This window comes from Ambystoma mexicanum, chromosome 3p (assembly GCF_040938575.1).
Source record: "Ambystoma mexicanum isolate Mex_15411 chromosome 3p, UKY_AmexF1_1, whole genome shotgun sequence".
Taxonomy (NCBI): domain Eukaryota; kingdom Metazoa; phylum Chordata; class Amphibia; order Caudata; family Ambystomatidae; genus Ambystoma; species Ambystoma mexicanum.
This window is the reverse complement of record NC_090925.1, coordinates 1,226,134,895-1,226,159,935: the sequence shown is the minus strand read 5'-3', so window position 1 is coordinate 1,226,159,935 and position 25,041 is coordinate 1,226,134,895. Positions and strand designations below refer to the sequence as shown.

Below are 25,041 nucleotides of genomic sequence, written 5' to 3'. Positions count from 1 at the left end.
CATCTCAAGGAAGTCACCCTACCAGCTACACCTCCTCAGAGGTATTCTTCTTTTCCTCTCCTTCCCCCAGAAGCTCACTGTCTCCAGAGGCCTGGTTCTCTCTAAAATGGACTATTGTAACAACCTCTATCTAAATCTGCCTGCCTCTACTCTCCGCCCTCTTCAACTTATCCAGAACAGGACTGCGAGACTTGTCCTTGGCCTCAATCCAAGGGATCGTATCTCTCCAGGACTGAAATCTCTGCACTGGCTCCCAGTGGCTGCGAGGATTAAGTTCAAAACCCTCTGCATTGTCCACAAGGCCTTCTGGGGAATGGGGTCACAATACCTTCAGCTCTCTCTTCCTGTCACTAGGGTCGGTAATATCCTCTTCTTCACAAGAGGACCCTGTTTCACCACCCTAACCCAACTCCTCACCTTAGTCCTTCTTCTTGGTTTTCCTTTTCTCGTGGCTTGTTGGTCTCTTCTTTTTTTTATGGAGGTAGGGACGTCCACGGAAGGATGTCACCGTGCCACCGTAAAAGGTGTGACGGGGGTAAACCCTCTGTGAACGTCACACTAGGGGAAAAAGCCAAAGGCACAAAAAACCCCTTGAGAGACTTCCTCCCAGAGAATGTGGAACAGGCTCGAGTGGGCTGGAACGTCGAGCAGATGGAAGACTGTGAGAAAAATCCGCAAGGTAGGCTGAAGTTAGATTCAATGGCGGCTGTAGAGCTTCAGACGTGTGGCGGAGAGAATCCGAATAAAACAGGCAGAGGTCCGGTACACAGCTGACAGGAAGGTATAAAGGGCTTGGCAAAGGCAATCCGTAAGGCAGGCTGAGGTCTGGTACACGGCTGACAGAATAGAGCAAAATCAGAACAGAGGAAGAGAAAGGCAGGCAGAGGACTGGAACACTGGCGTGGAAGAAAGGGAAGAAGGAAAAGGGAAAAGAAAGGGTGCAAGAGGGAGAGAGGGAGAGGGAAAAAGAAGGAGGAGCGAGCGGGTAAAGCAGAAAGGAGAGGAACCAGAGGGAAAAAAAATGAGAAGAACGGACAAAAGTCTGAGAGTGGAACAAAAACACTCAACGAGAGCGACGGCAACACAGGAGGAAACCCTGAAATGTTGCAATGCGCCCGTAACCTGGAAGTGGTACAATAAATACTTCTGGTTACGTGCACGTGCAACAACTAGACCGGTGAATCCGTAAAAAGGAAAGAACGTGATGGAAAACGCTATGGCGGACCATAGCGCCAGCGGTTCCAAACCCGCCATCCCTGCCGAGACATGACAGTATGCCCCCTCCGAAAGTGTCCTCCCCCAGGTTTGCCAGGATGATGGAAATGGAATTTGCGTACCAGGAGTGGGGCATTGATATGAGAGACAGGTTCCCAGGAATTTTATGACCAGGGATATCCTTTCCACCGTACAAGATACTCTACTCTACCCCTGCGGTATCTAGAATCGCAGATCTGAGCAACTTCATACTCATCCTGGGTGGAATCTGTGGGTAAAGGAGATCTTTTGGGATAGCGAACCCAAGTTTCTTCGTGTCGTGGAATGGCTTCAATTGAGAAGCATGAAAAATGGGGTGTACCCTGCGAAGGCCTTTGGGAAGTTCTAATCTGAATGCCACCGGATTGATCACATGTGTGATCTTGTAGGGTCCTATGAACCTAGGGGAAAGTTTGGAGGGGTGTGCGCATCGAGGTAAGAATCTAGTGGACAACATCACCCGAGATCCTACTTCCCCATCCAGGAACAGGGCGGCGGTGTTTGCCGGCTTGTGACTTGTAGCGCTCTTGGGCCTCACTGAGACTCTTTCTAGTTTACTCATGGATTTCTCGAAGGAAGGGCGAGGGTGGAACCTACCGAAGGCAGGTTGGTGAGTAAGTCACAAATAGGTAAGAATGAACGTGGGTGATAGCCATAGGTGCAGAAAAAAGGACTTATACCAAGAGCAGAGTGAAAAGAGTTGTTATAGGAAAACTCAGCTAGGGGTAGTAGGGAGACCCAATTGTCCTGCTGGAGGTTTACAAAGCATCGCAGATACTGTTCAAGGGTTCCGTTGAGGCGTTCTGTCTGTCCATTGGATTGAGGGTGGAACCCAGATGTCAAAGCTCTCTCCACTCCTAATCGTCCACAGAGGTCCTTCCAAAACCGGGAAGTATATTTATTGACTTCCCCGATCGGAGATAATTTTCGTAGGTACACCATGGAGGCGGAAGATATCCTTCACGAATACCTCAGCCATTTCAGCTGCAGATGGAACCCCCGGTAAGGGGGAGAAGTGAGCCAGTTTAGTAAAGGAATCGACCACCACCATGATACAAGTACATCCTTTAGATTGAGGCAACTCTATGATGAAATCGGTCGAGATGGAACTCCAAGGACTGTCAGGAACAGCACAGGGTTCCAGTAACCCTACCGGCTTTTGGTGTGAACTCTTGTTGCGAAGACAAACTGTGCAGAACTGTACATAACGAATGACATCTTCTCTCATACCAGGCCAGTAAAAATGCCTTTGTAAATACTCAAAGGTGCCCTTGCTTCCTGCTATCTTGGAATCATGACACCAAGCTAAAGCCAACCTCCGAAAAGTTAATGTGGGTAAATACAATTTACCTCTTACAAAATAAAGGCCATCTTTGATGTCATATTTGATGTCCTTTGAATGTTTATCCACTTCAAATTGACCTCCAGAAGCTTCACTCACTTGTCTCAAGAACGTGTATAACACTCCGATTCGCTTGGTAAGTGGAAACATCAATTCTCGAGAGTCGTCCGATTCGGACATGTAATCACATCAGCGAGAAAGTGAATCTGCCACCAGGTTCTGGTGACCGGGTATGTAAGTGATGAAAAAGTCAAATTGGGCAAAAAAGTGGACCCACCGTGCTTGCCGAGTATAGTAGCATTCAAACTGTCTTAGGACCTGCAGGTTTTTGAGGTCGGTCCGGATGGTAAGTGGGTGTTCGCCTCCCTGCAGTAAATGGTGCCACTCCAGGCAGGCCGATTTCATTGCTAGTAGTTCACGTTCTATTACGGAATAGTTCCTTTGACTAGCATTGAGAGTTTTTGAATGATACGAAATGGGGTGTTCAAAACCTTGATGTTCTTGCAATAAGACTGCCCCAATAGCAGCCGCAGAGGCATCTGTCTCTCCAATGAAGGGTCGGCTTTGATCAGGCTGAAGAAGGATGGGAGCGGTACAAAAGGCTTCTTTAAGGCTGTGAAAGCTCTCTTCTGCTTCAGTAGTCCATCTGAACGGGGTCGAGGATTTCTTGAGTAGGGTTGTGATGGGTACTATCCTCAGATAAATTTGAGATGAACTTTCGATAAAAGTTTGCCAAGCCAATTAACCTCTGTATTTCCTTGATGGATTTTGGTGAAGGCCATTCCAGAATTGAAGACACCTTGCTGGGGTCCATAGAAATACCTTGACTGGAAAGAATGAATCCCAAATAGCGAATGGATGTGGCGGAGAACACACATTTATTGAGTTTGACAGAGAGATGATTGTCTCTTAATCTCCGGAAGACTTCCTTGACATGTTCTTCGTGCTCTTCAGTTGTATTAGAAAACAAAAGAAATGTCATCGAGATACACAATGGTGGTTTGACACAGTAAGTCGGAAAAAAGATGGTCCATAAAGCGGTGAAAGATTGAAGGGGCATTGACTAGCCCAAAGGGCATCATCTGATATTCATACAGCCCAAACGGAGTCCTGAATGCCGTTTTCCACTCGTCTCCTGTCTGAATATGGAGCAGATGGTAGGCATTCCGTAGATCAAGTTTAGTGAAAACGGTGGCTCCCTGGACGGCTTGAATAATTTCCGATATCAGGGGCATCGGGTAACGATCCTTAATGGTTACCTTGTTCAATCCCCTATAACCAATACAGGGTCTCAATTCCTGTGACTCCTTCTTGGTGATAAAAAACAAGGAGGCCCCAGCAGGGGATTTCGAAGGCCTGATCAAACCATTAGCTAAGTTGTTATCCAGGTACTCTCCGATATAACGTTTTTCTTCCAGAGATAGTTGGAACATCCTACAGAAGGGCACCAGAGCTCCAGGAGTGAGATCGATGCAGCAGTCTTCCGGTCGGTGTGGAGGTAGCTCTATCGGAATCTTCTCGGTGACTACCTACGTAAAGTCCTTGCAGTGATTTGGTAGGCAATGGACAGTTCTGGGTTCACCGTTACTTGTGGTCTGAATGGTTTCAAATCTTGGCTCTGGGAGACATTCTGCCTTACAGAATGCAGATTGGAAGCTTAGTAGGTTCTTCGTCCAGTCTATATGAGGGTTGTGTTTTTGCAGCCAACCTATCCCCAAGATGAGGGGAAAGTGGGCTGCACGGATAATGTCAAAAACAATCTTTTCAGAATGCTGCTGTATGTATAGGGTGAGTTCTTCCGTAGTGTGGTAATCATTCCTGAACTTAAAGATTCTCCATCGACACCTTCCACCTTCTGGTTTTCTTGTTTAGCCACTCGGTTTATACCCTTCTGTTCTGCCCAAAGGGTATCGATAAAGTTACCGGCTGCCCCACAATCGAGTAAGGCCTGGGAGGTTACCTCAGTGTTCCCCAGTTTTAAAGTCACTATAAGTACCATGAGTCGAGAATCTTCCGGTATCCCCGAGGAGGATACTGAAAGAGTGGCGTAAGGACTTGGGATGGCCCCTCGGAAGTGAGTCCTAACACTTACCTAGGGCGATCATTTCCCGATCGTCTGGGAGGGACTTCTGGACAATCCCGTAACAAATGGGTGGATGCTCCACAATACATGCATAAACAGCCATCCCTACGTCTCTTACATTCCTCCGGGGTGAGAGGAGTTCGAGCTGTTTCTATTTGCATGTGTTCATCTTTACTTTGGCGTGAAGGCGGAGAAGATGTAGGAGGATGGGTTTCCAGGGGAGGGGGTCCAAAGAACCTGGTCTTCTTTCCAGCCGCCGTTCCGACAGTCGAAAGTGTATCTGGAGGGTAGCTGTGATGAGGTCGGCAAAAGAGGTTGGACGAGTTATACGGGCCAACTCGTCCTTGAGATCCTCTCTCAATCCCCGCCGAAAGATGGCATATTGAGCCTGCTCCTGCCATCCTGCTTCAGCTGCTACTTGTTTAAAGGTGGTGATATAAGTCAATAAGTCGGAATTTTCTTGTCGGATGTCAAGAAGGTCTTCTGATGCAAGAAACATACTTTCTGTGCGCAAAAAGGTCTGCTGTAGTAGGATCTTGAATGCGCTATAATCCTGCAAAACTGGATCGGGCTGATTCACTAGAGGGGTGGCCCATGCCAGAGCATTACCCGTCATATGGGTAATCATAAACCCCACTTTGGCATGGTCAGAAGCAAAAGTTTGAGGACGGAAAGAGAAGTGAAGGTTGCAAGTATCCAGAAATTCTTTTACTCGCTTAGGTGAGCCATCAAACTTGCCCGATACTAAAGGGAGCGAGGGTAGGTCTGTAGAGGGTCGTTCTCTCTCCATCATTCTTTGCTGTAACGCTGTATTAGCGGCCTTGAGGTTCTGTACTTCCAAGTTCAGGCTTTGGACTGCAGCAACGAGTTCCTGAACTTGTGGTGTTGCCATCCTAGTTTCTTGGGGGCGTTGCAAACTGTCACTAGGGTCGGTAATATCCTCTTCTTCACAAGAGGAATCTGTTTCACCACCCTCCCCCAACTCCTCACCTTCGTCCTTCTTCTTGGTTTTCCTTTTCTCGTGGCTTGTGGGTCTCTCCTTTTTTTTTATGGAGGTAGGGACGTCCACGGAAGGATGCCACCGTGCCACCGTAAAAGGTGTGACGGTGGTAAACTCTCCATGAACGTCACGCTAGGGGGAAAAAGCCAAAGGCACAAAAAAACCCTTGATAGACTTTCTCCCAGAAAACGTGGAACAGGCTTGAGTGGGCTGGAACGTGGAGCAGATGGAAGACTGAGAAAAATCCGCAAGGTAGGCTGAAGTTAGATTCAATGGTGGCTGTAGAGATTCAGACGTGTGGCGGAGACAATCCAAATAAAACAGGCAGAGGTCCTGTACACAGCTGACAGGAAGGTATAAAGGGCTTGGCAAAGGCAATCTGTAAGACAGGGTGAGGTCTGGTACACAGTTGACAGGAAGGTATAAAGGGCTTGGCAAAGGCAATCCGTAAGGCTGGCTGAGGTCTGGTACACGGCTGACAGAATAGAGCAAAATCAGAACAGAGGAAGAGAAAGGCAGGCAGAGGACTGGAACACTGGCGTGGAAGAAAGGGAAGAAGGAAAAGGGAAAAGAAAGGGGGCAAGAGGGAGAGAGGGAAAGAGAAGGAGGAGCGAGCGGGTAAAGCATAAGGGAGAGGTACCAGAGCGCAATGGAGGGAAAAAAAAATTAGAAGAACGGACAAAAGTCAGAGAGTGGAATAAAAACACTCAACGAGAGCGAAGGCAACACAGGAGGAAACCCAGAAATGTTGCAACGTGCCCGTAACTAGGAAGTGGTACAATAAATATTTCTGGTTACGTGCGTGTGCAACAACTAGACCAGTGAATCCGTAAAAAGGAAAGAACGTGATGGAAAACGCTATGGCGGACCATAGCGCCATCGGTTCCAAACCCGCTATCCCTGCCGAGACATGATACTTCACAAATATCTCCCTTCTTGAGCTCTTCACCTATCCTCCTCCAACTCCCTCAGGGTCAGTCGCTTCTCCAAGCAACGAGTTGGTGGTAGATCTCTCTCTTCAGCAGGGGCCTCCATCTGGAACAACCTTCCCGCCTCCCTGAAACTTGAGGAGAACCATCCCTGGTTCCGGAAGCACCTCAAAACCCTCCTCTTTGCCTCTGCCTTTTCTCCCCCTCTCCCCTGCTGAATTTCTGGCTGAAACTGCACTGGCTACCTGGTCACCCTTTCTGATCTCCGGGCCCAGGCCCCGCCAATTGCAAACCTGCACTGCCTCCCTGGCAACCCCCTCACCTGGGGACTGTTATTCTGTATCCCTACAGTCCCCATACCAGCACTTATATCTGCACTTGCCACCAGCTGGCCGTTTTATTTATCTTTATTCTACTATCCCATCTACTGCACTCCCCCCCCTTCCCCCACACACTTTTCCCTTTCCCCCTTCCCATGCACTTGCGCGATCTGAATGACACCTGGCCTAGTAGGATCGCTGTCTGTCTTCCCCTGTTGCCCCTCCCTTGCCTCGTCGCGCCTCGAAACACAAGTGTATAGGCGTGTTATAAATGCCATATCATATCATATATCATGGAACCTCAGATGGAAAGTACTGGTCTAGTCAACCCAGAGATCTCAGTTGGGTTGGCTCCTCCCACTGAACTGGCGAGCATTCATCTCCCGCCTCCTCTGAAGCCAGGACGTGTTGCTACTCTACTGACAGCTACGCCCGTGAGTTTGTAAGAGAATCTAATACTTGGAAACCCTCTTTCTGCTGAACTATTCTTGTTAACCTTGATTCCTTTCTATGTCCTCAGCAAAACCACTTTCGCCCTCTGACTCGTTTTGTTCTCAACCGCGCCCTGATCACAGATACAGAAGACCGGAAACTCCTCCCCCTTTGGTACAAAAATGTTCCCCCGGTGTCCTGCTATCCGAGTCTTACACCCGCCAACCCTGCATAAACCAAACCTGTCTTCTGTATGTTTAGACCTGGCATTTCTCCTGCGGAGACAGTTACGTCCCTCTGCAGAGCCCGACGCTGCCGGTTCCCTTAAGCACACGCCAAAGGCAACTTGCATGCCGCAGCTTCCACAGAATCTTCCTGGTAGGTGTCGTCTTTCTCCCTTTCGACTACTCTTACCCTTCCTTTCCATCTTTCACTCCTTCCTTACCTGGCTATCGTATATATAACTTGTTTGGAGTGCGTTTTTTTTCCTCTGCTGTGTTCCACGACATACATATATATTTATTTCGTGTTCCAGAGTTTCAAACCTTAACTGATAGAATTGTGAACCCGTCCTCTTCCCTCACATAAAAGAATACCACGCTTCAGGTACAAATGATCTTCCCTCCTGAAGAATTTGCACAGTTCCTTAAAGTCCTTTATTAATATCTGGCGTTCGGTTCACAGGGGTTCCTGGGGTTCAGTTCCTACGAGGCACATCAAGGACAACGTCTGCAATCATACAACCAGCGATGTGTATCCAGCTCTACCACAGGGTTACCCCCCACCCCCAGAGGGTTTCCTTGGGAATTCTCCCCTTCACTGACTCTGCCACAGGGAGGGGGAGAGTGACCAGGTGAATTCTCACTGCTGCAAGTCTGCTGCCTCTGAACAGGTCAGTGTTTCTCTGTTACAAAAAGCGCATGCACTGATAGTACTGTGGAGTCTCAAGTCCTGGTTTCACAGTTGCTGTATATAATGCATTTCCATCCATCTCATTCTGAATTTGTGCCTTTGACTAAATTCATGCCAGTGTTGAAGTGATTATTTTAAACTGCAAATGTGTTGAAGCTTTTTTGTAATGCCAGCTAGTCAGCTTTCAGCATCTTCCTAATCGAGAATCTCCTAAAAACCTCTACTTATACTTACTAATTGATGATTTGACAGTTTTACTTTGAGTACAACCCTATCTGGTGCCCCACAGTAAGTTGTGCATTATGGTCTACTTCGTAAGGGCTTATTTTACACTCAACACAGGTTATTGAGTGTCACGCTCACCTGGTATCCACGGGGACTCCACCCAGCCCTGGTTGGATGATTTGCACTTTCGATCCCTGTCCCGGTCACTTGGTAAGGCCTCTGGTTAAAGATGGGTATGCAATATAGGAGAGCTGGATTCAATACCAGATTGTCTTTATGTTTTCCCACCTCCCTTGACCTCAACTCCTTCCTCCCCCTTGGGCCCTCTCCTCACCTTAATATTGTAAAAGGTGGATTCTCTGTCCTGCTGCTCGTGGCAGGGGCGCATAGATGTGGAGGGGGGAGCAGCGACCAAGTTACTTCACTGGTGCAAGCCCCCCCTGTGGGAATCCAGGCCTGCTGCGACTCCGTAGGTTTGCTGCTTTACAGTCTTTATATGCAGTTCTTATGTTCCTCTTAGTTCGAATAATAATGTCTTACTTCTTTCCTTTTAGGTATGGAAAGGTATTTTGGTGTTGTCATGCAGTTTGAAGATGAGCATGGGCCGGTAGGCGAACGCGCGGTGTGCGCAATGCTGTCCGGTGAGTAATGTGCGATGCGCTGCGCTGTTTTGCCTTTTATATTGCTAACCTGTGTCTTTTCTCTCCTTGCAGGTTGTGATGTTCCTCGCCGAGCGCCGTAATGTTCCACCAATGATACTGACCAGGAGATGATTACCCAGGTAAGAATTGTGTGGCTTTCTTCATTCGGGAGGAAACGTGAGTAAACGCATACTAATGCGGTCTTTCTTTCTGCTCTTTCCAGGTTATGGTATTCCAGGATGCATGCAGTGCCAGATGATGGAGTTCTTACCTTCAGGTGAGTGGAACTGAAGTCAGTGATGGATTGAAGACAGGATACTGTTCCAGGTAAGTTTCGTAGTGTTCTTTCTCTCTCTGCAGGTCCTTGGTTTCAGGTAAACTGGCATCAATGAACTGGACACGGTGAGCGTTACGCTGCCCACAGCAGAATAACGCAAAGCATGTTCTGCTGTTTGGGTGCGGTTTAAATAGTCTCAGGTAAAGTAGTCCAGGTAAAATAGTCCCAGGCCTGCCACAACCAAAGTAGTCCCGGTAGAGTAGTCCCGGTAAAGTAGTCCCAGGCCTGCCACACCCAAAAGACTAGACCGCGTAGCTCAGTTCCTTGTAACTGAGCTATGTGTGTGCCTCCATGTTGGCTGAACCCCTCCAATTTAAATAGTCCCAAGTAAATAGTCTCATTCTAATGTTGGTCTTCATGATGGTTATGAGCCTGGCGCCAAAAGCGCCAGCACTGACCCCAGGAGAGTCTTGGATGAGGTTTTAAGGACTTTGACCTGGCCATAACTGGAAGGCTGACTTGCCAGTGAGGGCCAGGGGCAAGGGTCATGACAAGAGTTTCAACCATGTATTTCTTAAATTACAATTCATCACCGACCTTTAGTTCTCTAGGTCCATTTAGTTCTATCGCCCACCTCATTTACTTCCATGTGATTATTAAAAGCCACAGCAATTTATTTTGGAGACAAGAATTTACAATAAATGGTTAGGGTAAGTGATCACTTTCCTCAGAGAACTATACATTAAAGGACTCAATATATTTGAGGTCAATCCCAATGGGAAGGAGAAGTCTAAAGTAGATGTTGCGCAGGTGGCGACTGGCGTGCACTGAGCGGCACCATTGTCTTTACAATGCCCATTCAACATTCTTAGGTGTAATGAGCGACTCAGTTTCAATCTTCTGGCACATTTGTGATATCTTTGGTGAGTCTACGTATCCAAAGACTATCTAGAGCATCTTGGATTTCAGCTGGACAGTTAACATTAAACTCCACAGTGATCAGTATGAAGTGTCTTGGATAAGACTTGTCCCATACAGTTACCACCCTGTTGCCTTTATAGAAAACTTTAAAGGATACACTCACTCGTGGATGATTGTAGAGGTTTATAACTAAACATTTGAGTGTAATATTGTTCAGTATAAATACTACTTTTGCAACTAAAATGATAACAATATCAAGACCTAATTAAACCATTTCCACATTAGTGCTATTTTCTGCACAAATAATCAGTTCACATTTCTGGCACCCGTTATTAGATTTAACAGCTATTTCATGGAACAATGAGAAACCGTTTAGATGTAGATTGGTAATTGGAAAGTCCTTGTTGCAACAAATAATGTGTATGTTAAATCCTAGAGATATTTTTAACTAAGGGTTTGTTCCCAGCGTTCCAAGACAAGTCGGCTCAATAACATGCCTGGTTTTTAAGGTCACTGCATATACCTGGGGTGATGTGACAAACATTCTTGTCCAAGAGCTACACTCCCCTTTAGGTCTGCTTTAGACGAAGCAAAATTCTGGGGCAATCCAGGTTTCCCTATTTCCTTTATGTGTTGTGATGTACCCATGGTATAAAGAGAGACACAGACTCGTAAATAAGTTTTCAAAACCTTTATTTCTTAAAGATTCAGGGTTTGTATAATACCTAAATGGCCCTAACTCTAAAGGTATGCTTCGCTAAAATTATGTTTCTAAGGGCCGTCGATATCTGAAAGTCCAAAGTAATAGTCATTCTGTGTTTAAAACTATGTTTGCCATCACTCTGTACAAAAATGTGTTAGGGGGTCTTTTGTCAAAAATTAAAAATAGTGGTTCTACAGACAAATAGGAAACCAGGGTTGGTTTCCGGTGGCCTTCTTGCCAGAGGTGGTTTTAAGCTCACAAAAAGTAATTCAATCAAACAGGGCTAGTTACAAAAACTTCACCACAGGGCCCTTGCAGTGAATTCAAATACCTTCATTGTCTTTGATTTTCTTGGAGCTTGCTTGCCCAAGCTTCAATTTATTCAAATTTCAAACACCACAAAGTGATGTATCACAGTTCCTTTTGAAGCTTCTAGGAGTTCCCTTCCCCATTCTTCAGTCCTTTCAACACTATAGAAAACCAATAAGTCTCCAACTTGGTTGGGCCTCTTGGGGTTCCCTTCCCCAAGTTCAGCCCTCTTCCAGCTTTCAACAGAAAACAAAACATTTATATGTTAGGAGGCACTTTGATTTCTTACATACATCCTTTCATGGGGTAGAATCGGAGGCTTTAGAAAATGCCAGGCTTTTTGCTAAGCGCGACCACTAATTATTTGCCCCTCTGTTTAGTTCTCACTAGCGCTTTCCTTTGTACTTTTTATCTTCAAGTGTTCATGTACCTTTCTGTTTTACTAACTTCTGTCTTTAGCCATGCACACTTGCACTTTCTTTCCTTTGCCATGCGTCCTTTCACCTTCAAACTGTCACTTTCCTTCTCTGTGCCTATTCGCACCTTTTCCTTACTTTACTTTCGGGCCACTTGCCCTCTCTTGACTTTATTGTGCACCCTCGCACTTTCCTCTTGCTTTGCTTCTGTTCGCTTTAACTTTGCATTCGGGCCCCTTACCCTTTTTTTCAAATCTAACTGCTTTGCTTTCTGTCTTATTTCTGTGTCGCTCGCAGGCACCGTTTCTCTTCTGTTGCTTTCCTTCACGCACTTTCTCTCTTTCTACATTCTGTTTCTTAAACTGTCCTTCTTGCTTTACGCTTCATGCCGTTTCACAAATCTAGCTTTTTCCTCCATTGCTCGCTGCAGCCACCCGCACGCTCCTGAGTTTCTCTCACTCGTGCAAAACTCACTGGGTAGTGTAGCGCTGACAAGCATTCTCTTTGGGATGCTTTTGGGTCGAGGTCAGTGTCTCACCATCTGCCTCTCCGACACCCTTGGGCGCGGCACATGGCGCAAGGGAACGAGCAATTGCACAGACTCCACCAGCATGGTCCCAGCTGCCTCGCTCCGGCTTTCAGGAGAGACATGGCTCCCCAGCCACGCTGCACCCCTCCTCACACAGTGGGCCAGAGTCGCAGCATGCCGCTCTCCTCTGGATCCTCCTTCCTGCAGCTTCCAGCTTTGTGACTTCTCTGGTCCAAAATGCCTCTCCAGCTCGCTCATCCCTCGTAAGTGCACACTTTTTATAGTGAAAAAACCTGTCAAGTGGAGTCGGGTGTAAATGGTCACTATTAAATGCCTGACCCTGCCCGACTATTAGTAGGACAACTCAGGTTCTTTCTAGGATAGGTTTCCCTTATTTTCCCCATGTTATTCCTATGGGTAATCTTTACTGTTCTTAGTTGCCTCTTCCTCATCTCATTATTTGTTGGAAATGGGGAAGGGGAGATGGGGTGAGATGGGAATTGCAAGTTACAGGCAGTATTATTGCAAGGTGATTGGTAAAGGATAAGGGGAGACCCCCTGGCCCTCGGTTGGTAGACAAAAGGCGATTATCTTTGTATTAACATACTCCTTTTTTACCCACACGGACATGTGACCCTGGGTCTGTATAACACTTCTCATGATCTGAACTGGGGAAAAACAAAGAAGCGTAGAAATTGTGATTATGTCTTTGTCGTACCTTGTTGCTCTTGTATAATCGGTTTGTCTCTCTCTTGGGTTAGGGGTAATAGGACCTGCATAACCCATAAAGGTTTCTGGGATCTTTTCACCTATTGTCTCATTGGAATACCGCGTCTCTCCTAGGGTATATTCTCCTGAGGGCAACCCCGGACTCCCCTACCCAGGTGATCCTCCCTTGCTTGTCCACCCCCACAGTTTGGATTGAAGAGCGATGGTCCTCCCCATGCCACCTGAATAGAGGATTCTCAGGGTCTACATGGGAGAATACCCTGAGGTTTCTCACAGTATCCTTTTAATCATCAATGTAATGTTCTTCCTAGAGCCACCTACAGCTCACGGGAGATCTAACCCACCTGTGCCCTGCAAATATCCTGAACTCCCCATGTTACACCAGGTTTCAGATTTAGCTAAGACTTGGAAGTTATATGCCATCCTGCAAATATTTTCAGGATATGATCAGATCACACTTAAGAAGCAACATAAGAGTACATTTCAAGTCATATAAAGATTCAAAGCGTACAAGAACCCTGACATGCAACTGAGGTAATTAACTGCATAATTTGTAAACAAAAAAATACCATCTGTTTATTGGCTTGGTATCAGTTTTAGGGATCAGGATATATATATATATTATTTTACTCTTTATTGGTTTTTAAATGCAACCCTTTAACAACAAAACAGGCATGCATACAATTCAACAAACAGTTGGCAAGTACGTTATAGGGCATATTATGGCGGTACAGAGCACCTTCAGGGTCCATGTCACATCTTATGCAGATATAAACTTAAGTGCGTCTAGGATCTTTCTCACAGGTAAGGGGATGGGGGGTGACTGTACCCTATTGTCCTTTCCAGTGGTGTGTTCGCCAAGATAGTCTTGTTACAGCATTGTTCTCATGGGATGTTTCTGCTCTAACCCATATCACCAGAGTCTTGCAGGCCCGTGTAGTCCTCACTGGGGGAGAACATTGTTTGTACCAGTGCGCCCCAGGCCTCCAACCCAACAGTGTTCTCATGCAGACCGCTTAGCTGTACCTTGTGCCATACTGCCGACTCAGGCAGCGACCAGCGTCTTAAGTCTGTCCACCACGCCTCTATCCTTGGACCCGTTTCTGATTTCCAGGCTATTACAATCCTGCGCTTTGCCAGGATGTACATTAGGTCTTTCATTTTGGCAAGGTGCGCCTGCTGTCTATTGCCTTTAGGAAAGTTAGGGCCCCAGTAGGTAGGATTCTGGTGGCCCGCTTGTAGTTGGATGCCATACTCAATCGCTCTTCACTTGATCCTCTCCATATGTTCTCAATCACCGGGCAGGACCAGAACATATGTAGCATGTTTGCGTTTGGCCTGGCACATCTCGGGCATGTTTGTTCTGTACTATCCCCGATTTTTTGTTAGTCTATCCAGCGTAATGTATGCTCTTTGCGTTACATATAATTGTGTCAGTTGGAATCTAGTGTTCCTGGAGTCTTTTTTAGTATACTGCAGTGCTCTTTCCCACTCCGCATCTGTCAGGTCTCTCCAGAGTTTGTTCTCCCATTTGCTGTGTGCTGGCAGTGTCTTAGTGTTGCAGTTATGTAGAAGTAGTTCATATAATCTGGACACAGTGTGTCCCCCTTTTGCTACGTCAAACCAGATGCCAAACACTTTGTTAGTTCCCTTTCCCTTTTTTAGCCCTGGCCATCTTTTGTTCAATGTCTCGGTCATGGTTTTGTATAACATAAATTGGCCCTTATGTATTTCATAGTTCGCCATCAACGCATGGAACTCCACCCAGCCTCCCTTCTTCTACAGGTCGCCTATGAGAGCACTCCCTTTAGTTTCCCAGTGCCTGCGGAATGTGCCCAGCGCTCCCGGTTTGTTGCCTATTAGCCCCGCCAGGGGTACATGTATGGAGCAGGCATCTGGGGTTTGACCAAGGAAGTATATGGCCTTCAAGGAGACCAGAGAACAGTTAGTTCCCTTTGCCATCTGCTCCTTCTCTGTGTTTCTCAATTGCATGACTGCAATGACAGTTTGATTCAGCTCCTCTAAGAGAAATCCTATCCAGAGAAATCCCATGCCGGAGTCGTGCTAGGTAGTATTGACTATTTCAAGTTCAAAACATCCTCTTTGTTAATTAGAATGTTCTTTGAGTAGTCGGGGCTTTCAAGTTGGTGTTCAGAGGTAATAATATATTTTTTGCTACCTTCTTGTGACCAGGTGACATCGAGCAGTCAGTACAGCAAGCTCTCACATTAATTTGAGCCTAGGTTCCACTCCACACACTGGCATCTCAAAGAGCAAGCGCCAGCAATACAGTATCCTGTGCCAAACTCATGCTTGCATAATCCTGTGCTCTCCTCCCTCTGCTCCTCAACACCAACAATGTCAGTCGGTAACTGACTTTAATCTGTTATTGTCTTGAGAATGTTTCTGGTGGATTCTTAGGTGAAAGAGTACTCAGATGGGTGAGTATGCAATGCAAAATAGTCACAAATGTAGTAACCCTGTGAATGGGGTTACTGAGACACACTTAAGGTGTCATGTAGTTGATGTAATTTAGAGAATTAACTCCATAGTGTAAATAGAATACTAAATGGAGGTACTAAAACCTTCTTTATATGTCATTCTGGAGGTCACTTTCACAGCTGAACCAACACTGGTGGCCCTAAGAAGAACCGGAAAGTGGGATACATGTGCAATAAGAAGTGGTTGTAGAAACGGAAGTGTACAAATTGTGTATAATATTTGACAAAGTACTGCCAGATAGGATAGCGTGGTGTCTACACAGAGCCCCCCCATTGAAGAATTTCCATAAAATGTTGTTTTAAATTGTATGAGTGGAATGAAACATGTTGAGTGTTAGATGTAGTATGAGTATCAATGAATTGAGAGTGATACTGTTTTTAAGGAAGCAGTATTGAGTTTAATATACACATGATTTTTAAATATTGATATATGTGATGTAGGCCCTGTGGTGGTTACCACCCTATTGAGTATCCACAGCGTTATTGAATTGAATTATGAGGTATACTAAAAAAAAATTGTAAAACATTTTTGGGAAACTTTTGTATAAAAATAAATAAAATATGTATGTATTTTTCTAAGAAATATAATCCCTATATTTGCTTGAGAGAGACGAGTGGCCTCTGGTGTAGGGTGATGAGTGTCCTAGCTAGTAAAGATACTTGCAAGGGAATGACATTTAACCATTGGAACCTTTTTTGTCTAGAGTGTTGCTTTTGGGGTCAGTTCCTGTGGTTATAAAATTACCCCTTTTTCTCTTCTTTTGTCGTGAAGAATTCTTAGGTGAAACATTTTTAAAAACGTCCAAGATATTTTAGAATCAGTTTTCAGATTTAACACTAGTGGTGAATGCATCGTTTGAAAAAACGGAAAAGAAAAACTGTTGATTTCATGTACAATATGCAATGTTGCTATTTTAATGTATACTTCGAAGCATTGGGTCTCCAAGGATGACAGGAGGAATGTGGCTTTTAGTAAATACCTAATATCAAACAAAATCTGATTGAGTTTCATAAACCAGCTCTTTATTCCAGTGGGCGGTAGCCGCTTACATTTGTGCAATGTGAGTAACCTGAGGGTGCCCGCACTTCTTTTCCCCCGGGATACTCCATCGCTTTTGAATCCTGACCCTGGGGTGGATATACAAGGGAGTTGAGGGGGGTCACCTAGATGGAGGGACCGTGGGGAGAGGACGTCTTTAGGCGAGACATGGTATCCCCCTTTCCCTTTTCACAATAACCCTTTATCCCTAAAGCCTTTGTAGGGTATTGTCAACCATTTCCCTCTTCTACCTTCCAACCGGTCCCCCAGAAACACCACCTTAGTACTGGGATGAAGAAGAGACCAACTAGGAGGACACATCCTTGTTTGACTGATACACACATGTCAGAGACAAAACAGAGTTATAAATGCTCCTTTTATTAAATCAGACAGTTCCAAACACCCTTCTGGTACTGAGACGAAGAAGAGGGCTATGGACGCATACCAGTGGAACAACTAGGCATGTCTGCCTAATGGAGTTCTCCATAGTCAGGCAACTCAATGGCCCACACCTGGGGTCACTTAACACACCTGATGGGTATAAAATGCTAGCTGCTTTGAGAGAAGGGGAACCGACTGAGGAGAGAGAGCGGGCTGGAGAGAGAGAACCGGCTGGAGTCGGAGCGTGGGCTGGAGAGAAGGAAGCTGGAGACCCAGGTGCCGGGAGCAGTGTTCTTCAGGAGAAAGTGACACGGTCCGCATAGCAGATGCTATGGCCCCATTGGCCCCAGCTGCCGTGGGAAGCCATAAGAGCGAGCGGTACTCGCTGTAGAAACTGCGAGGGAGAGGCGGTGTCTGAGGAAGCCGCAGAAGCCTGTCGCGAAGGACGTCAAGCAGAAGGACGCTGCCGTGTGCAACCGGCGAGTGTCAAGCAGGTACACACTCATACCAGGGTGCTCCGGTAAAGCATAAACTCCTTTTCGAATGCTGAACGAACTGAAAGTAAATGAAAGCACTATTGAATGCCAAAGTAAGTACTTTGAAAATATCGAGTGAACTGAAATTTATTGAAAGTACTTTTGAATGCCACACAGAATTTAAAAAAGTTGAATACTCATGAATGGAGTGAAAGCAAAGTACAAGTGGCAGATATCATGGAATGTATTGTACGAACAGGTTTTAGCCCAAAGCTAAGTGGAGCCCATGAAACAAGTGTTGGCAAAGTCAAGAGAATACCAAGAAGGGTATGAAAATGAGAAACCAAGTATTTGTCCAAAGCTAAGAGGGGCCCAGGAATTGCAGGCTAAGAGGAAACCTTTGTTGGCAGAAGCCAGAGGAATACAGTAAAGTGTAACAAAGTGCATGGTGTCTAACAAGTCACAGTACAGTGTCTGCAGAATGTGACACTGGGGAATCAACTAACATCACTGGCGGATGGAATTATTGACGGATACAGCAAGTAGGGGCATTGGTTGTGTGACCTGTAATGGGTGGACTGCGTGGTCCGACAACTGCACCTAGACTGAGTGCCCTACATGGAAGAAACCAATGAAAGTATGTATAAAGAAGCTTGCGTTTCGCAACAGCCTTATATGGGAAATTGAAGTTAAGAAACAGAATTGTCTAAGTGAACTGGTACAAGATATGGATGTTAAAGGAACTGGGACGTATCCCAAGGAACAGTGTTTTTTATGAAAGCTCGAAGATTTGAACTCTTGGGGAAGGAGACCCCCTTTTGTTGTTTTGTTGAAAGCTGGAAGGTGTGAAATCTTGGGGAAGGGAACCCCTGTGATGTATTAGCTATTTTGAACTTAGGGAAGGGAAAGCAGATTACAAGCCAAGAGCTGGAAGAAGTTCGGAACTTTATTTTTGAACACTATTCCTTTTGATGCCGACATCCCTACACATTGTATTCAGTTAGTTGTGAGGGCAAGCATAGGGATTGGACACAGACTGGCAGACTATCCTTAGTTTTCTTTAAGTAGGGAAATCCTACCTTAGAATAGAGCAAGATGGGCATTACTCCACCCTGCCCATTGAAGTTAATAAAAGATTTATGAACAAACTTGAACTTGTTGTCTGTGTCTAACTCATGATGCCTTCAAAACACACAAAAGAAAATAAATGAAAGTTTCTGAAGAGGACAAGGACTTAATCTGTATGGGAACTTAGTCGTTGCTTTCCATAACTTTGTTCCCACAGATCAGAGGATTATGTCAACCTGGTAGAACAGAGTGAAACAGGTTACATTGCTGAGGCCGACAAGTGGCAATAGTGTGTTAGCTTACTTCTGGCAGCTCTCCCGAGAGAAAAAATGGATAGGAAAAAAATTACCTTTTTGCAGCTGTCCACCTTTTTCTGATTGATGGAACTGGGAGTGCAGTGTGGAAAATAGTGATGGAATTGCCAACAAGGGGGCACAGTGTTAGGGAGAATTCTCTGTTTAGGCTGAATTTCCTAACCTAGTGAGTCCCCCAGCAGCTCTGCTGGATTTCTGGAGTTTGTTTTTTTCTCCAGCCAAGAGTGAGACTCTTTTTTTCCCACTCTTGGAGATGATTTGTGGGGTTCCTTTGAATGTTAATGTGTTTTATGGGCTATGGGGTCTTTTACTCCATAGGGTCTCATGTGTTTTTTACTATGTGTGTTACACAGCACCCTCCGTGCAGTAACACAGGGGTGTCATAGTGATCCCCCACCATAAACTCCATACCCTGGGACTGACTACTGTCTCCCAGGGCATGTAAAGTCACCATTGGCTTCACTAGTCCCAAATTACTAACAGAACCAGTACAAACCATCATATTGTGGACGTATTGGTAGGGGCAACTCGATTGCCCCTGGGTCTGTTGTTCGAGGGGGCAGTGTCCCGTCCCCCCTCGTCGAGTTTTGGCTGATGGCAGTGGATACTACTCTTTATATTCGACCGCGAATATATCTCTATGGGATTTTCCCATTGTTCGAGGCTAATACTTTTTAACATAGCCTCTAACATACCGCCGGTTTATTTATTTAATAGTAATTCACCGGTTGGTATTTTCTGCCAAAACTCGGTTTTAAAATGGCGTTTGTGTTCGCCTCTGTAACTCCAAACCAAAGGTCGAGCCCTTTGTTCCACTTTTGGCGGGCTGCTACACAGAAGCCCTCCAAAGTGGTGCCACTCTGTCTGGGTACCAGAGGGGGTGTGGCAGGGGGTTTAGGCACCTTGGACTAAGTTGCCTTGCCAACTCAGGTCGCACTCTTGCGTGATTGGCCCAAGTGGTGAGCCGCCCTGCTCACCACTTAGCATGTTTGATTGACAGCTAGGCTGAATGAATGGGGGTTTCTTGCATAAAAGCAGGGCTTTTGGGACTTGAACTTCAGAAGTCGCTACAGGACCTGAAAATCCAAAGAGGGAGAAGCTGAGCCGACCTGCTACGACGAGACCACCGGTGGAGCCCTGCAGAACCGACTCACCACTTCCCAACGACAGAGATCTCCCTGCTGGAGAGTCTTCTCCTCTTGACTGGTGGGCACAACCAGTTTACCTTCTTTTTCGCTTCCAAAACGTCCAAGTGGTTGGATTGCCCGTGCCAAGCACCCCGGCAACCGGATAGCCACTTACCCTTGCACCGCGAATAAAAGGACCGCTCCTTTTAATTGAGAACTCTGCGGTTGGTTTCTTCCCTGGCAGTGCAACGGACTCCTGTTTTCCTCCACGACGAGATCCTCTCCTCCCCCGGACGAAGCACCGATTTGCACCCACTGCCAGGAACAACTGCCCCCCTGGAGCGTTCTCACCATTTTAAGGTACCGTGTCCGCCAGGCCTCCCTTTCTAAAGATTGCTACAAGATAACAATAACCCCTTAACCTTCTGGAATGGCCTGGCCACCTTGACCATCTAACTGGTCCCTTTCTTTTGGTCCAACTCTTTCTGAACCTTTTGCAAGACTTTTGTGCACTTTTCAACCGTCTGACCTTGGACAAATTTCGTCCGAAGCCTCTTAAAGTGGGTCCGGCCTCTTGAACTTTGACTTTACGGTTTTAACCTGCCTTCTTCTCCTACTGTGTTCTTCCGAAAGTGTTGGGATCTGTTTCTATCTTTGCTCTGCCTTTCTCTCCCTTGTGAACCAAGTTATTAGAGTGCCATCTTCGTTAAGCGCTCACCGTTGTCTGAAAATAAGTGTTGCTTTACTTAAGACTTATCTAATAACCATTTGAGGGAGTGTATATCTTTTAGTGACCGTGTTTTTGAACTGCTTGATATTAGTGCCAGTGTGATTACTAGATGTGTTTTAAATAAATAATTATATCTCTTTTACACCAAGCTCTGGTCATTGTTTGCTTGTTCTACTGTGTTCTTTTGACCTATTGTGAATACTCTGTATACTGCCTAACTCTTCTTGAGAGAAGTCTGACTGCTCAGCCACAGCTATCAGGTAAATCTGGGTGGTACAGACTGCTACCAATTGGGTTTACTGCCAACCACCTGTAGTCTTAAATCTTTTGCAGTGGTCCCAGAGGGAACTGCACAGGTTTCTGCCTAACACACAGCACTCCCTACACAAATTGAGGGCCTTGTCCCTTCACTGACCAGAAAGCCACATTCCATCTTCAGGACAGAGCAGATGGATAAAAATAGGGATTCTCCGATTACTTTATTTGTGGCATAACTTTATGTGTTCTTAAATGCACCCTATTGTATGTTTTCTTTATTTACTTTAGTTTACTACTGCACAGACATATTTGTTGTAATGCTCATTCGTCTTCAGAGAAGAAACATACATTAACTTAATACTTTCCAATTTATAACATATTTCCTCTCATGGCCTTAGTGAAGTTACTATTGCACAATATTACATGTTTAATGCTTATTTTTCAATGGAGGACAACTGCTGATTTAACAAACATTTACTAAATGTGGCCAGTTTGTTCACTCTTGTTTCATTAAAGCTCATAGGTTTGAATATTGCATATAGGTATTTACTTTATACTGCCTGTTTATACCATTGCCTGTGTAATATGAATCAAAGCTATGCCAATATTGCATAATTGGGGATGTAAGAATGTCCAATTTGTAATTTTGGAAGGATACTTAAATAGGCCATGCATAGCTATTGACACACGGATTGCATTTCCCTTGGTGCTGAAATAAGAGGTTTGTTTTATGCTGCTGAACGAAGAGTGCATAGGGAATTCAGGGTATATTACCCAACGACAGATGGGTACACATTCTTTGCATTTTCACTCTAAAGGATATCAGTATGCAGGTTATTTTATAAACCACTCTGTGCAGCTCTAAAAGAGCCACATAGATGGTAAGGCTTTATACTGGATAGTATAGTTGTCCTGCTAGGATGTTTTCCAAAACAGAATATTGCCTTTAATGCAACTAGCCCATCAGGAATTTTTAAAGTCTTGCCTCCAAGTCAAATCTCTTACAAGGAACATTTGCTTTATAGGAAGACTAGAACGAATAATCAAGAGGACCATGACCTTAACTATTACCTTCCTCAACAGCCCTAAGAACAAAACAAAGAGGGAAAGGAAGCACTGCATCACGGGCCCCAATGCAATGGGTGAGAAACAGAATGTTTCATCACTACACACTGTCCACCAATACAAAGCAGGAAGCATAATGCCCCACCACACAAAACTACAACTAAACAGTCCCAAGGATGTTCACCCCACGGAAATCAAAGAACCAGTCAGGACAGAAGGATACGAACTTCTGAATACACAGGCTCACCAAGACGGATCCACTAGGACAACACTTCAACACAACCCCGACCCTGAACCATTCAAAGCCTTAACCGACCACGGTCACACTAGATCACCTAAGAATAGATATCACCCACCCAGTCCCACACCTGAAGATTAGGTTGAGACGCACCCACCAATCCACTATACTCAATAGGATACAGTTTGATCAGCGCAACACCACCAAAGTGAGTCGGCCCACAAGGAACCAGCAACATCCCAACCCACAGGTATACAACTCTAACGGAATCATAAGTACCTGTATCAGGATACAGACCCACTAACCCAACCCTCAATCTTCTGCATACTTAAACCCACACAAAACCACACAACCATCTCTCTCCCAGCAATCCGCACGCACTTTACCACAATGCATCAACAACACATAAACTTCACCCACAGCACTCGAGGCCTTCATCCGATCCGATACTAGCACCAAAGCCCAGCACTCGGTGTATACCGAGCTGAAGCTGCCAACAGCACACCACTTCTCCCACTCTCCTTCTCCCCTCTTCCCGAATAACCCTACCCACCCTTCCTGTTTACAGATCCGCCAGAGCACCTGGGGACCAATTCCGTTGGTGACGGTGCGCTATACAAGTACCGCTAACATTACATAATATATTCGTGGCTGCAGGTTATTGCAGCCTCAATGAGCATTTAATGGTATAGGTGTCTGAGGATTAGTGTAGCATTTCATTTAACTGTGGTGTTTGTTTTGAATCTAAAACTTTCCTTCATAGTAAATGTCATTCCATTCCCAAGCAAAGCCTGACCACAGTATGTGGCCATGCAGGGGTGTAACTCTGAGATACATTCCATGCTCTCTATTCCTCTCCCCTTTTTTGTTGTTCATATTTGCGATGAACACAGTCCATTCTGGGCTTTGCCCCTTCCTACAGCTGGGTGGGCAATCCCATATTTCTCTGTCGGGGGTCTATCAGGTTCATGTAACATCTAAGAGACAAACAAGACTCCATACTGCAAGGATACGCTGGAGCACAACTCAAGCCCACCAATTCAACCCTCCACTAATTTGTAGCACTTCCTTAAAGTCAACTGCCCTCATGGGTAATACAAGCATTCTCAGGAGCAATATGCATTCATAGAGGCACTCTTCACTGATTCTACAGGCATGCAAACTATCACAAACACCACCCCTACCTTCTAGACCCTCTTACCTTTACAAACCTTTGATGCTTAACGGTGCTCCCCCTTTACCCTACCTCTCCATCTGATGTCTCTTATCCATTCAAACACAAACTAAGGTCTAGATGCCCTGGTGGAGGCACAAAACACAACTAGGTGTTGATGCTGTTGGGCAACTATGGCAGTGACTTGCAGAGTATAGAACACAGTTAAATTAACATAACATACTGAATTTCCTCCCACAATGTTTTAAAGCATATTTCTTACCTCTACACTTCTTTTACTTAGTTCAAGAATGATAGAATTCTGCTGATGTAGCTGCTGCTGCTCATCTTGAAGGAACTTGATTCGATCATTAGCTGCAGCAAGCTGTTCGAGGCAAACATTCAGAAGTGTTTATTTAATTCAATTCACAGATTTCTGTGTATTTAAGTTATTAGAATTAACAATAAGTATGTTGTCTGCTTCCTGTTCAGATGAATTTAACAGTGAAAATGTGGCATTTGATTTCACTTAATCAAGAAACCTTTTGAAAGTGTGCAATTATCCATTGTAGCAGTCACTGCTGTACTAATTGAATTAGTCTATTTCTTCCACATATACCTTAAGATCTGCAAGAGTACTTTTTTAAATTACTCACAGCAATTCAAATTCATTATATAGTTGATCATTATTTGGACAATTAAGCATTGCCTTAGTTTTTGGATTACCTTCAATTAAATAAGATTCCAGTTAATCATAATGGTGGCTTTCCCCAACTTTCTAGCTCTCTACAAACAACCACTAAATTAATTCTTCTCAGCCCGAGGACAGAAGAACCTAGTTAAAAAAAGCATTTGATAAGCCTGGCTTTTTTACAGCGAGAAGCATATCTCTTGTACAGTTTGAAGATGTGTTGTGTGGGGGGGTGATGAAGAGCCAGCAATCAAGATGGCCACCGATATCTGAGCTCAACATTGAACCGGCGGTGGAGGAGCCCAGTATATGCTCTGGCCGTGCTACGGGAGTCTAAACTTGCTGCGGTAGCGGCGGAGACACTGGTGACCCTGGGGCTGGGCAGCAGAAGCGAGCACTTGCCACACTGTGAGGGGGCCAGCACTCGCCTGTTGCCCATGCACCCTCTCTGGGAGCAAACAGGCTTCAGACTGAGGGACGGGGTGAGGAGCACGGGCGGATCGCAGGTGCCTGTGATTCCTCTGAACTGGGAGAGAAAATCGGATGAGGCGGAGTATGTAGTGCTGCACAAATCAGGTCCGGCACTGTGATGCTGGCTGACACACGCTGTACCGCACTGCAAGGCAAGAGGATAGAGTGGGGTCTTCCAGCAGAGAGGCAGACCCATCATCCGGTCGCCTGGAGAGGCAGGGCCCTGTCGGGAGGTATAATCCCCATTCCTCCTCCTATATAGCCTGCAGCATGCAGGTGTAACTGGCTGAGGAAGGACCCTGATAACTGCTGGAGACTCGAACTGCCAGCGGGAAACTGTTGAACAGCTTTTGGGACGGAGAATGGAAGCACCCAGCTGGCAGTGATCAGCCTTCTGCTGGTATGTATAAGAACGCAAAAGCTGCAGAGGGAGGATTGATGGGCCTTGTGCCGCAATCTGTATGAACACCTCCCTGTGTGACCGTAGGAGTATCTGGGAAGCGCACT

At 45.6% G+C, this 25,041-nt stretch overlaps 1 protein-coding gene across 1 annotated transcript in view; it reads right to left on the bottom strand.

Annotated features, from left to right (window-relative positions):
- RUFY1 (RUN and FYVE domain containing 1) overlaps positions 1 to 25,041 on the bottom strand; it is a 1,926,102-nt gene that overhangs the window by 994,682 nt on the left and 906,379 nt on the right. Inside the window, exon 9 of the mRNA XM_069652681.1 lies at positions 23,656 to 23,757. Within this exon, the coding sequence (XP_069508782.1) occupies positions 23,656 to 23,757 (102 nt within the window). The remainder of the gene's footprint in view (positions 1 to 23,655; positions 23,758 to 25,041) is intronic.